A 14,564-nucleotide genomic window follows, 5' to 3' on the forward strand; every position below is an offset into this window, starting at 1 on the left:
CTCACCTCAGCCTCCGGAGACCTCGTCGGCGGCGATCACGGCGAGAAATCAAAACGGTGACCGCGGCTTTATTTCGGAAAAATCAGAGGGAAGGAGAGGGAGAAGAGGCCGATGATCGGTCTCAAGGAGAAGGGGTCTTCTTATAGAGCACCCTAGGACTCCGAGGGGTCCTAGGAGTCCTAATTTCCATGGGTTTCGCCGGAGAAGAAGACTCCTACCGGGAGTCTTCTTCTCGGTTTGCTCTGTTTTTTTTTTTTTTTTCGTTTTGGTGGGCTGAAATGGTTTGGGCTATAACACATAATCTGATAAAGAAAAGATCGGATCGGATGGTGGATTCCTCACATCTAGTTCGTATACTTATATATTGTCCTTAAAAAAAAAATAGTTAGCCGATCATCTAGTGATTAAGTGGTGAAAGAGTAGATCATCGATATTTTCATTAGCCATTAGCCAATAGGTCCTTGACTTCCTTGTTTATGAGACAGATGATCCTTCATTTGGGGCTTTTTTGTATACCATGTCCTTGATCTAACCAATGTCCCCAAAGAAACTACAAGCTTCAAAGAATTTGTGCAGGCCATCTTACTGGCAATATGGATTGATGATTTTTTCACTCATAACGGTCCAATGTGCTTGAAAACAGGCTGCCATTTATCAAAATGTGGATCATTGTGCGCAGGTTGAGGAGGCCATTGGCTATATTTTACTCAAGTTCCAAGGGTGATGCCCTTTGTGGAGGTTGGCTACTCAACATGCCGTGGCCATTAGTTAATTTTGCCTTTGGTCACATTCATACAGCCACTTTAGGAACATAGAAGAAAAAGTGACAGCAAAATTTACTTGTATATTGTTTACCACGTTTGGATCGCCAAGGATGATAAAATGTTCGACAGCTCATATCAAGATCCTTAGATAAATCTTTGTGAAAGCATCATTTCATACCTTGAGTCCATTCTCTTTTATACACCTGAAGATCTTTGACATGTAGGGAAATCTGGTAAGGAAGGGGGCTGGGAGAGGAGAGATGGGGCTTGGGGTGATGGTGCTTGGTTATGGCAGCATGGTAGCCATTAGAGAAGAGGAAGAAAGAGGAGGAGGAAGGATTTAAGCTCGGTGATGAAATGAGTCGATCAAAAAAGAGGTTTCGGATGAGGATAAGTTCACTCGCTGCGAATCTTGGCGGTGGTTACAAACAGCTCCGACAACCAATGTTTATACTGGCTTCACGGACTTTGAACCGGCCACCGTTGTTCGCTGTGGTCTTGTCCCTTCCGCAGAAGCTCAAGCCGAGGAACGTGAACGCAACTCTAATATTTCGAGCCTTAATCTTTTTTATTTTTAAATAGAAACCAGCAAGCCCCACCGACTTTGGTTTAAATCCAGTCCAACTAGACTAGTTCTCACACGAAAGGCTTCCCTATCAAAGGCTCCAAAGTATGTAATATACGATGTAAATAAATGGGACAGGACATCCAAGAGAAAGAATTAACGAAGACATCATAGAGCAGCTTGGAGAACATAAAATGCTGCCAAGAAACGTTGAATACAAGGTTGTTGAGTTTTGAGTTAGAGCTAACACAGTTTGTGCAATCATCCATATATTATTTTGAATGACTCCGAAACCTCCTTGGAAAACAAATAAGTATTGAGATCCCTCTTTTTTTTTTTTTTTTTTTTTTTTTTTAGTCATGGATATTTATAAATATAAACTTAGTCGAGTCTGCAATCCAATATTTTTAGTAGTTGTATTGATCCAACCCATGAATCCCAGAGATTTTGGATCTAATCATCCGATGCTGAACCATTCATACAAATAAAGAATTATACAAGTTGGAGGCACAGAAGATGGACATCCAGGCACAACAGCAGATTTGGTAAGCATGGCATGAGAGGCTCGTAAGCTATGAAACAAGTGTATTTATGAATAAATAAGGTAGAAGAGTTTGTATTGTGGTTATACATAACGGGCTATGAAAATATTTGTGGGTCTCCGCATCCCCATTGCATTGCATGGAAAGATGGATGGCCAGGGATTCCTGCAGCCGATTAGTCTTCCCAGGAATTCCGGCAGCCGATTAGGTATGAGGTCATGAGCCAAGAAACAGTATAGGCATGAACAGGAAACATGGAAAGGTGAAGATATATGGCATTATTGAGCAATAATACACATGTTATCCGAGAATAACCATTGCCCCACTCTCCGAGACGGTATCTCCCACACCTGTGGAAGGATACCAGAAATCGATCCATCTAAATTACCATGGTTTTATATAAACCATAAAGTTTCATTTAAACTAGTATGCAGTACAATAGGAATCAAATAACTCAAGCCGGTTAATCTTGCTTATATACATGGATCGAGCATACACATATGTGGGGATGCATGCCTATCTCATGGAAATTTGGTTGATGCAAAATGATCGCATTTTAGTTTCTAATAGAAATCTACAACAATTCATGAATAAAAACCATCCTTGATTTCAAAGTACGTCGGCAAGCAACTTGAAGACCTAAAAGAACATCAAAACAAAAGCCCGCTACATAAATCAGAGGGATGGGCACTGATGAGCGCACATGAGTGTTAAATGATCCGAACAAGGGTTATGACAATTCTTATTTAGTATAACATTCTAATTGTTGTTGCAAGAATCCAAAGATGAGGTCGGCAATGAACCAAATTGGAGATCTAAGGATTGCACCAATGTGAACCGTGAGCAAAATCTGTAAAAAAAAATTTCAAAACCATAAGATGTCCTCCACTTTAGGATCCTCCAATACTTATGTCAGCCGGGGCCTTGAGAATATGTAGCAGAAATGGAGAAGTAGAAAGCAAGAAGTGAGAGTTTGCGAGTGAAGAGAAGTAGAATAAACTTTAAGTGGAGAAAACTCTAGTTCCTCAGTAAAAATTTAACAGAATTTTATCTCTATAAGTTCAGACTTAGCTTGAACTTAGCTTTCGGATAGTACCTTATCCTTTTTTTATAAAAGAGCTTGTTTAGACCTTAAGAAAAGTTTGTTAGGCCGTTAGAGATCTATTAGGTCGTTAGAGATCTGTTAGGCTATTAGGTCGTTGGAGATCTGTTAGGCTATTAGGCCGTTGGAGATCTGTTAGGCGTTAGTTATTGTAATAGAATGACCAGTTATGCAGAGATCGTGGGGCGACTGCCCATGTGGTAAATGAGCAGGGATACAGTTGGAAGACAGTTACTATTGAGCTGGATGACACTATCAGATAACCATCTGTAAATACGGCAGCACATCGGTAACAGATTGATGTGAAAAATTCGTATAAGTAAATATCTGAACTGGACGCCATGCCTTGAGTGTCAGTAATCAGGTCGGTCGAGGTGATAAATCGAGGTGAGCATTTCGTATACTAGCAGTTCTGGATTAAACCGATTAGCTGATATATTGGAGAGATAGATCGTCATGGCCCGATGTAATCTGAGAGAATATTTATTTCAGATAACAATCTGCTACTACGTATCTAGACGATGATAAGGTCGGACTTACGATGAGGTTGGTCTTCTGATGAACTCAACTGTCAGCTTGCTGATGAGATCGGCTTTTTGATGACCTCGATCTTCTGATGAGATCGGTCTTCTAATGAGGTCGGTTAGCTGATGAGCTCCACAATCGAGCCTTACATCGATATTATTGTTAATCCGAGAACTCCTGAGTTTCGAGGATATTAGCTAAGGTGGTATGACCCCCTACAACACTTACCTCCCACTTCTGAGTTCGAAAAAATTGCTTCGAATGAAAGAAGTAGTCCATGAAAAAAATTTTAGCTTGTTTGAGGTAATGAATCCATGCCATTTGATTCAAATGAACCATTGCATCCTTCCACTTGAGCTCGGAATGGATAGGTCAGATCTCTTATATATCTGATAGGATTTCAATCTTGGATGCCTCATTTTCTTCCCTTTCAAGGGCATATTGTCTGAGAATTTAAGCCAAAACTTATCTGGTTGATATTTTGTGAGGTTCGATATTTTTTGATGAGGTCTAATCTAAAAATTGGATATCTCATTTCTTATCTTGATCCTATCAAAATTTTGATCCAATTGGGACTTCAAATTTTTATGAGGTCCAATCCAAAGATTGGATGTCTCATTTTTGATTTTAGTCCTATCGAGACTTTGGTCCAATCAGAACTTAAACTTGATCCAGAGATCGACTTTTTATCTTGATCCTTTCGAAATTTTGATCCAAATGGGACTTAAGTTTGATCCAGAGATTGGCTTTTCATCTTGATCTTTTCGGGACTTTGGTCTAATCGAGGCTTAAGCTCGATCCAGAGATCAATTTTTCTTGTTGGCTCTTTTGGGGCTTAAGCTCATTTGGAGATCGACTTTTCTTCTCGATCCTTTGGGGCTTAAGCTTGATCTAGAGATCAATTTTTCTTTTGGCCCTTTCGGTATTAAGCTTAATTTCTGAAGATCAGCTTTTCCATCTTGATCCTTTCGGAACTTAAGCTCGATTCGAAGATTAGCTTTTCTTTTTCGATCCTTTCGAGATTTAAGCTCGATGTAGAAATTGGCTTTTCTTCTTCGATCCTTTCGGAACTTAAGCTTGATTTGGAGATTGATTTTTCTTCTTGGCCTTTCGGAGCTTCAGCTCGATTCGGAAATCGACTTTTCTTCTTGACCCTTTCGTAGCTTAAGCTCGATCCGAAGATCGATTTTTTGATGAGGTTGGCCTCTGATGAGGTTAGTTTTCTGATGAGCTCGGCCTTCTCGATTTTCTGATGAGCTCGATCTTTTAACGAGCTCAGCCTCCTCATGATCTCGACCTTCTGATGAGGTCGGTTTTTTGATGATTTCAGCCTCCTAATGAGGATAGCTTTCTGATGATGTTGGCTTTCTGATGAGCTCGATCTCTTGATGAGGTTGGTCTTCTGATGTGCTCGATCTTTTGATGAGCTCAGCTTCTTTATGATCTCAGCCTCCTAATAGGTCGTTTTCTAATGATTTCAGTCTTCTGATGAGGACAGCTTTCCGATGAACTCGGCTTTCTTATGAACCCTTTTGATAAGCTCTGCTTTTTGATGAGGTCAGCCTCCTGATAAGGTCGATCTTTTGTTCTGCTTGGTTCTTCAGGTGAATTGCTGCATCTCTTCGGATAAGTTTTCAACATAGACTGCTAATGTGTATTTATCGATGACTTCTATGTCAAATCTTGTTGAAGATTTTTAGATGATCATGGATAATGTCAAGCTCGACTTCCTCCACTTCGGATAATGCCAGGGATGGCTTCGAATCTTGTAGATGATTTTTGGATGACTTCGGATTCCTGTGAAATCAGTTTCTTCCACCTCGGATCTTATCGAGGCGACCTCAGATTTATTGAATTTTTTTTAATATAAGCATGGGAGCGCATGCATGTGCGCGCACACACACATATATATATATATTATTGATCTGTCCGACCTCACATAGCCCGATCTAGGTTTAACTGTCCTATATAGGACTTAGATAATTATATTTATAATGAACCATTGCAGTTAAGGAATAAGATGGCTCAGATGATTGGATTAACTCTGCTCCCAGGTACATGAGGTATTGTCCATTTTTGGCTCATGACTATCTTTGGACTTCAGTGGATCTTAGGCTTTAGTGAGCCTTGGTCATTTAAAGCTTCACAGTTTTATCCTTTATGGAGAGAGAGAAAGTTTCAATTCATATTAGCCATACTTCTTAACTCACAACTGATGTGGGATTAAAGATGCCATCTTTTTATAACATGAACATTATCTGACCTGGATTAGGTCAATCATGAAGCCGATGTAGCTTAATATAATAAGTAAACTTCAAAATATTAAAAATGATATGACTTTGAAAATTAGATCGATTAATTAAGAACAACCCAATCTTAATCAATTGAATGTAATAGAGATTTAAGAAATATCTCTATCCGATGTCATCATGGACAGATTGGGTCTCGCATATATCAGATAAGTTTCATCTTGAGATGTTTCATCTCTTTCAAGGATATATTGTCTTAAAATTTCAAGATGAACTTAAGTTTCCTCAAACAAATATCTCGTTTGGATAAACTTTCTTATCCTTGTTTGATCAGGCTTCATGACTTCGTTTGGACAAAGATGCTTCAACTTAATTATAGAGATTTGATCTCCTATGGATAAGAATTAAGATATTGAAGAAAACTTTACTGAAGGCTCATTATTAGTATGCTGCCTTTTTGGGGAAGAACTTTCATCTATCCCCCAATCTCTATCAAAGTTTGACATTATGTTGATGACTCCAGTAGTAGGCAGATTGTGATGGATTGGTTGTTGATTATGTTAAGACAGAGTTTCTTAAGGAACTGTCTCTAGTTGCTCTTTGCGGTATATTGAAGTGCAGATGAAACTGCTTCTCGCATGCCTCCAAGAGAAGACGGTGAAGGCATAAAGTTGTTTTGTGCTTTCTGATTTATCATTTTTTATAAAATTTTTGTGGGACTAAGAAAACTATCTCTGCCTTTTCAGAGAAGAACTCTCAACTGCCCTCCAATTTCTACCATGATTTCTCATTGCTGCTCTATGGTATGTTGGAGCTGTTGTTCTGCAATAATGAGAATTTGAACTTGCTGTACCAAGAGACTGAATTGCTAAAGATTAACAGTAACTGATGGTTGGGTGATCTCCTGAGCATCTCCAGGAGAAGATGAGATGGGTGGATGATGACAGTGCTTTCTTATTCACCATTTTTCACTAAAAATTTTCAGAAAATATTTTTCCTCTAGCATCAATCTGTTATTGCAAGGCTCCAAAGGTGAGGTCGGCAATGAACGGAGCTAGAGAGTTGAGGGTTGCGTCGATGTGAATCGTGAATAAAACCTGCAAAAGAAGTCTCAAAATCATGGGATGTCCTTCGATTTAGGATCCTCTTATGCTTAAATCAGCCGGAACCTTAAGAACAGGTAGTGAAAATAGAGAAGTAGAAAGCAAGAAGTGAGTGTTTATGAGTGAAAAAAAGTAGAATGAACTCTAAGTGGAGAGAACTCTGGTTCTTCAGTAGAAATTTAGCAGAATTTTAACTTTGTGAGTTCAAACTTAGCTTGGACTTACCTTCCAGAGAGTACCTTATCCTTTTTTATAGAAGAAGCTTGCTTAGGCCTTAAGAAAAAATTATTAGACTGTTAGAGATCTGTTAGGCCGTTAGAGATCTGTTAGGCTGTTAGGCCGTTGGAGATATGTTAGGCTGTTAGGTTGTTGTAACAGAATGGCCAGCTATACAGAGATTATGGGACAATTGCCCATGTGGCAAATGAGCTGAGATACAGCTGGAAGATAATTAATGCGGAGCTGGATGATAGCTGTTAGATAACTATCCTAAATACGGTGGCATATTGGTAACAGATCGATGTGGAAAACCTGTATAAGTAAATATCTGAATTGGGCACCATACTTTGAGTGTTAGTAATCAAGTCGGCTGAGGTGATAAATCGAAGTGAGCGATCCTCTTACTAACAGCTTTGGATTCAGCCGATTAGCAGATAATATGGAAGAAGCAAATCGATCATAGACCGATATAACTTGAGAGAATATTTACCCAGATAACAATCTGCTGCCACGTGTCTAGACGATGATAAGATCAGACTTATGATGAGATCGGTCTTCTAGTGAGCTCAACTGTCAGCCTACTAATGAGGTCGGCCTTCTAATGAAGTAGGTTTGCTGATGAGCTCCACTGTTGTTCCTTACATCAGTATTATTGTCAATCTAAGAACTCAAACATTAACTGAGATGGTATGAACCCCTACAACACTAATATTATACATGTGTATGATAATTAATAATATGATATATTATATTATTAATAATAAATCAATTTTATTTAGATAATTAGGTAAGATTTGATATTACATCATATAAATATAATAAATATAAAATTTATTGTACTAATAGTAATAGAATACATGACTATAATGATTGGATATAGTATAAATTATGTCATACTACGTTATCCAGCCATTTATTTATTGTTGGCACTATATATTATATAAAATATTTTTTAAAAATATGTAAGGCACCTGAATTTCTATATAGTTATTATTATTTAGTGTAGATCTCATCTCTAAATTGGATAATTCATTTAATAAAAACATAATATTATTGAAAAATGACTAAAATACATATTATAATCATGAAACCATAGAATTGAAATTGATAAGGCAAAATCAATAGTAAGAAAATAACCTTATACCAAATCAAATAATATAACAATATAGTAACTATGAACAAAGATGAAATCAAAAGAATAACTCATGAAAGAAAAAGGAAAAAAACATCAAACATAAGATGATTAATTATGTAGGATAGATAATACTGATGCCAATATCAATGAACGAAGTTTTGTATTTGAAAATAGTTAAAAGGGAGAAAATTTGTAATATACACATTATGTGGATGGATGTTAATGAGATCGGTATTAATGATGAGAGTATCTGCATAAGACTCAGCTTGTGTAAAATTCTTTATTTACTTTATGAACATCAATATTAATGATATTGGTGTAATTATTAAAATTTATTTCTTAACATGTAAATAGAAATTTAGTTATTGAAATCTTCTATTTATTATAATCAATTATATACATATATACATACATAGATATATGTATATACATATTTGTATATGTATATACATATTTGTATGTGTGTGTGTGTATATATATGTGTGTGTGTGTATATATATATATATATTTATGTATGTATGTATGTGTGTGTGTGGATATTTTAAGAGTAACTTGAAAAAGAAGAAAAAAAAACGTACCCCTCTCATCCGTGTTATACGCAGGTAAATACCTAATACAGCCAAAGAAGAGACCTGTTCCCTGAGGTAGGGAGTAGTATAGGCCTGCCATGTGTCCAATTTAATTTCAGATATCTAACACAGCTTACGAGTTAATTACCAAGTAGACCATTATATCCTTTGCCCAAAAACCATCATTAACTTAAAAGAAAAGCTTCGTTTGTAGAGGATTTAGATGTTCTCAAGACTTGGACGTAGTTGTACCAATGTTGATTTTGTGAAGGTATTTGTCCTTTTTTTTTTTTTTTTTTTGAGTAATTGTGAAGGTATTTGTCAAAAGCTTTGCTGGTGTGCTTCTTGCCGGGAATGGACAAAGGGGACGGAAAAAAAATTGCTACATGGAGTGGGGAACCAAATTCATATAAGAAGACGCCCCATCCAGCTGCCTGGGGATATCCATGGTAGGCATCCCCTTGCTTGAATTTAGAGCTAACATGTGTGAATAATTGTATCTAATGAGGCTTGTCAAGTATTTAAACATACGGGTCATGCAGTACCGGTCAATAATGCAGAAAATATAAAATATTAATGGAGTTCTAATTTTATGTTCGTTATGATTAAGCATTTTGAAATATTCAAAACAAGAATAGCTTGCTGAAAAAAAGGGATAGGATGATTAGAGCATTTATGCCCCATCTGATCAATAAGGTCTGCTAGGTGGCTTTAATAACGATCAAGCTTACTTACAGGACATATTTGATTGGGCAGAATTAGACTTCAAAATGGGAATGATAACGAGTGACTTCCATTCCAATTATTTGATTGGAGAGGTTTATTTCATTTCAATTTTAGAGGAGAATAAAAATATCTCAATTCTCCAAAATCTAATTGCTACTACCTCCTAGGATTAAATTCTATTCCGATTCGAATTCAGATTCTAGTCATGAACCAAATACATTGTGGATCGGCTATTCTGATTTTCATCCCAATTGAAACTAGAAAGGCTATACTTTCTGGCACAATTGATTTGTGATTGGAATTGAAATGGGCACGGAACTTTGCCTCAAATAAATGATTAGAATATGAGGCACTCATTTCTACTCCTACTCCATACCCTTATTCCCTCCAACCAAACATGCCGTTAATGCACTGCCACATCATATTCTTATGATACTATGGTAGCTAGATCTAGATGCAAGCTTGGAAGACAGCTCAATTGGCTCAGACATCTGCTTCACCAGGCCCACAATATTCTGGTTGTCTATGGTTGCGCAAGGCTCATCTCGTGGACCTCTGGACCAACCAAGTCCGTTCAGTTTGGGCCCAACATCCACTCAACATTTGCAATCCCAACAACTGGTGTGGTTCTCAGACAGGCCTCGCTTGGGTCAGTGTCCTGCTGCCTGACCTCAGGAGCTATACAAGACCTCATGAACTCAGCCTCATATTTGCTTTTTTATTTGTGGAAGTGCTCAGCCTAATATTTACTAACCTCAATAAAATACCACATGGAGTAGAATAAGGATAGCAACATTAGGTGTGAGAATAGAGGCATGGTGAAAATGGAAGATATAGGGATGAAATCAAACTATTATCTTCTGTATATTGTCTGTTAGGATATGCTAAAATTAGAAAAAGAAAGGAGAACTTAAACCACATCTAAATCATATACTATGAAATACAACCATATCACAATCATATTTGCCATGATATTCTTCTGATTAAGCTAGATTCACCCTAATATCACCAAAGCTTGCATATCCTTGTATGATGGTATGGTTTGTAACGATCAGCATATTTGGTAGGCTAATATCATTAAAGAGGTGATTCTATGAGAATATTTATCCTATCATGTTTATATATTCAAAGACAGGGTGTTTTGGGATAAATTTTTATGATCGGATTGATCATGAAAGAAATTATAGTCGGACCATCATCATCTGCCATATCTCCGAAGCACGTCTCTGAAGCACGCCGCTTACGCACGTGCATTAAAATATTAAGAAAATAGAAATAGATAAACCCTAGGGGGATATGGACTCTCATTAAGTGTTATGTTTTGGGGTGGACATGGACTCTCTATTTTGGGATGGGTTGGAGGGAATGGATAGGAAGTCTTTTCATTAAGTGTTATGTTTCCCAATGCCAAGTGCCAACCAGTCCAAGAAAAGCAAGGAGGGAAAAGACATGGACTCTCAAGAAGGATGGGCTGGACACACAGGGAAGAAAGTGCATGAGGAGCATTAACCCTCCCAATAAAGATATGTGCCAGGCACTATTCTACTAGGTTAAAGCATGGAAAGAAAAAGATACCAACATAGGTAAGAGATGAGATGGGTTGTCATATGTTTTGGTGGACAAGTCAACTACCAACTTGGGATCACATGCCATCATAATATTACTAAATTGCTTGAGAGAGAGAGAGAGAGAGGAGAGAGAGGAGAGAGAGAGAGAGAGGCCATTAACTGATGATTTCACAACCCAATCATTACCACCCAACTTGAAGCTTCCCAAACCCAGATCAGCTATTGGTTGCTGGCAAAGTGGTTGGTTGGCACTGTTACATTTGCTTTGGTTCACCTACAACCCTTAATTCCTGGTTTCAGCAAAATGTCAGATCAGACCGACATAGTCAGATCGAAAGCTATGTTCCTCCACTGTATCTTATACCTTAATTTCCAATTGTAAAAGCAAGACCAAAGATAGTGATAAGATATTATAATATTTCAAGCACAGCAACTTTAGCAAAATTATTGATTAAACAATTTGTTTCAAATCTTAAGGATCGGTAATCATAAATATGGCTGAAAGTAGTCAAGATGTTTGCTGCTTTCCATTCAATTCTCTCAATTCTTGATCAAGAATGATGATCATTACTTGCAGAACCAGCACTTAGTAACAAATATTACTCAGATTACAATCTTTCTCCAAAAGAATTAAATTCTCGCTCGGGGCCAGAGTATCAGGCCAATTTCATATGATCAGATCATTTTGCATGCCTTCATTATAGAACAGGCAAAACAATTGCCCAGGAAGGGATCCTAAGTTTGAAATCCCCAGTACAATTGTTTGTAATGGATATGATGAGAATACACACAAAACAAGTTATAATAACCACAAACAGGCAGTTTATACAACAAGCTACTGAAATAACTGCAGGAGCACCGAAAATTCTTGAACATTTTTTTTGTCCACATTGCAGTAATAACGACTATAGACAACACTCTCCAGCTTCCAGGTTGCCATTCTCAGTGACAGCGATATAATGAAAAGAGAGATAAAAGAAAAATGACCAAGTTTGCTAATGAACTTCTGAACAGAACCAAATGAGTATTTGCTTTTCAAAAAGAAAAAGAATCATCCAAGTTTTACTAACCAATTCAGTAATCTCAAGTGCTACCAAGCACCAAGCTCCACTAACACTTCAATCAGCTCATGTATGGTGATCATCTCGGCACAGATTTATTCGAAGATCCAACGAAGAGAGGAAGAAAAGGAACTGCAAAATTCCGAGTCTACTTAGAAACAGAACTGTAAGCAGCAAATGGAGCAGTTACCTCAACAGTGAATCTGAAAGAATGAATGCAACAGGAGTCCATCAACTGTCTGAAGAATCTGTACACTCCTCCACCTCTCCATCAATTGGAGATCACACCCACCAGCGGCTCATGATTGAGGTTGCTTGCAGCCCACCATGACTTCAGCTCAGCATTCACATTAATGTTGTTAGATTCTCCATTGATGGGAGCCGGAAGGTTGAGATCGAGCAAGTCGGGCATCTCAAGAGGCTGCTGCTGAATCACTATGGGCTGATGGGAAGCGGCATCGCCTCGGTCATCAGAGTTGGCAACCAAGTGAGATCTCTTGTGACCTCCCAAAGCCTGGCCTGAAGCAAAAACCTTGCCACAGAGCAGACACTCATGGCTCTTGGCCTTCTTCGATAATCCATTGGCAGCTTCGATGCCCACACATCGGTCGACCGCTTTCTGAGTTGCTGCCTGTTCAACAGAAGCATCAGTCTCCAAGCTGTTCTCACTGCCACAGCAGCCCTTCATCCTCTTGTGGCTCGCCCGATGGCCGCCGAGAGCTTGGTAGGAGTGGAAGGTCTTGTTGCAGGTCGTGCACTCAAACCGGCTCCTCTTGGGGAACTTATCGAAACCACCATCTGAAGCATCAAATCTATACCCCTCCACATGATCTCTACCAAATTTAGGATCAGCAACCTCAAATCTTTGCTTTTCGTCTTCAAATTCACTTCCATCAAGTCTAGGCTTCAGCCCCAATTCAGCAACAAGAGCAGAATTCAGATCCTTCTTCTTCGAGCTATCCTTCCTCAAGACCTCATCCGAGGAGTTCTCAAACTCATCAGCATCAGAATTACAGACCTTTGGCTTCTTGAATTCCCTGTCCCTAACAAAGCGATCATCAGAAGCAACAGATTCGACCCTCTTGAGCCCATTCCTCCAATACCCATTTCTTGAAACAAAATCCCCATCCCCTTCACCAATTCCCTTCCCCTCAAGGACCACTGAATTCTTATCAGAAGACTCGGCTACCGACAGAACTCCACCACTGCTGCCGCCGACCGAGTACCAGACATCCCTCGACAGCATCATGAGGCTGATAGCTCCATCCTCCTCCTCTTCTCGTAGTACTCCGATCCCGACGAAGAACTCGCAGCAATTGCTGCCGCCATCCTTCTCGATCCTCGCCGCCTCCTCGGCACCGCCGCTGCCGCAGCCTCGCTCTCTGACTGCCCTCCATTGCTCCAAGAACCCTCCTCTGAAGCTTGGCGCATCCTCTCAGGGTGGCACCTCATGTGTCCAAACAGAGATCTCCAGGAAGAAAACACCTTGCCACACTCCCGGCACTGCTTCTCGCCGTCATCTCCAGTATAATCCGACAGCCGCCATGTCTTCTTGGGGTTCTCCCTCAGCCCATAGCCGGTTCCTCTAATGCCCGGTGTCGGCCTCTCCTCAGCGCCGGTCTCGGAGCTCCCGACCACCGCCGTGTGGACGTGGGACCTCATGTGGCCGCCCAGCGACCGGCCGGACGGGAAGCTCTTCCGGCACACCTTGCACCGATGCCTCTGCGCTCGATCTCCTTCCATCTAAAAAACAGAGGAGCCAAAGAGAGCACCGAAAGAAGCCAATAAAAAAGCCCAAATAAAGGCCTAGAAGAAGACCAAAGATGGCCTCAGATCTTGAGAATTCTTGGCTTCTTGTTTCATCTTAGAATAGCCCTACTGGGATTAGATTGGTTTCTGTGTGAAAGAAGGGGATCTGGGGAGAGACTTTGGAATCCAACTAAGCTCCGTTCTCTCTCAAGTGTCGAATATCTGATACCAGGAAAAGGGCAGCTTCTCCTTTAGCTGAAGAAGATGAGAGGAGAGAGGGAGGTAGTCGTTTTCTATCTATCTCTCTGTGTTTTATTTGGGGTTCATCTGGGAGCTATGAATGGGAGGAGAAATCCATGCATGGAAGCAAAGTTAAAAGAGGAAAGAGAGAGAGAGGGGAGCACAGCAAAGATAGGCAGCACGTGTACTCAAACTGAGGATCCGGAGGCCATCTGATCAGACGGCTGATGTTATGCCACGTAGGAAAAGCTGAACATCTCTAGGGTGGTGGGGCCACCGCAGCAAAACTAACTGCCCTTAACTATTCCTTTCTTTGTCTTGCTCTCCTGGCCCACAGGAGGGGCCCTCTGGGGCAGGATCCCCTGATCGGTCCTGAACATAAAACATATGGGTTGGTAATTTTCCGCTTTGGTATATGTGTCGCTAATTGTTTTGATGATTTTGGTG

At 39.6% G+C, this 14,564-nt stretch overlaps 1 protein-coding gene across 1 annotated transcript; it reads right to left on the bottom strand.

Annotated features, from left to right (window-relative positions):
• Nucleotides 1-11,659: 11,659 nt before the first annotated feature.
• On the bottom strand, nucleotides 11,660-14,263 carry LOC105058139 (uncharacterized). Its single transcript, XM_010940961.4, is given in 2 exon segments — nucleotides 11,660-13,410; nucleotides 13,413-14,263. Coding segments are annotated over 2 exon segments (1,470 nt in total). The 5' UTR covers nucleotides 13,872-14,263; the 3' UTR covers nucleotides 11,660-12,399.
• Between the last annotated feature and the right edge of the window lie 301 nt (nucleotides 14,264-14,564).

The sequence above is a fragment of the Elaeis guineensis genome, chromosome 2, assembly GCF_000442705.2.
Source record: "Elaeis guineensis isolate ETL-2024a chromosome 2, EG11, whole genome shotgun sequence".
NCBI classification, from domain to species: Eukaryota; Viridiplantae; Streptophyta; class Magnoliopsida; order Arecales; family Arecaceae; genus Elaeis; species Elaeis guineensis.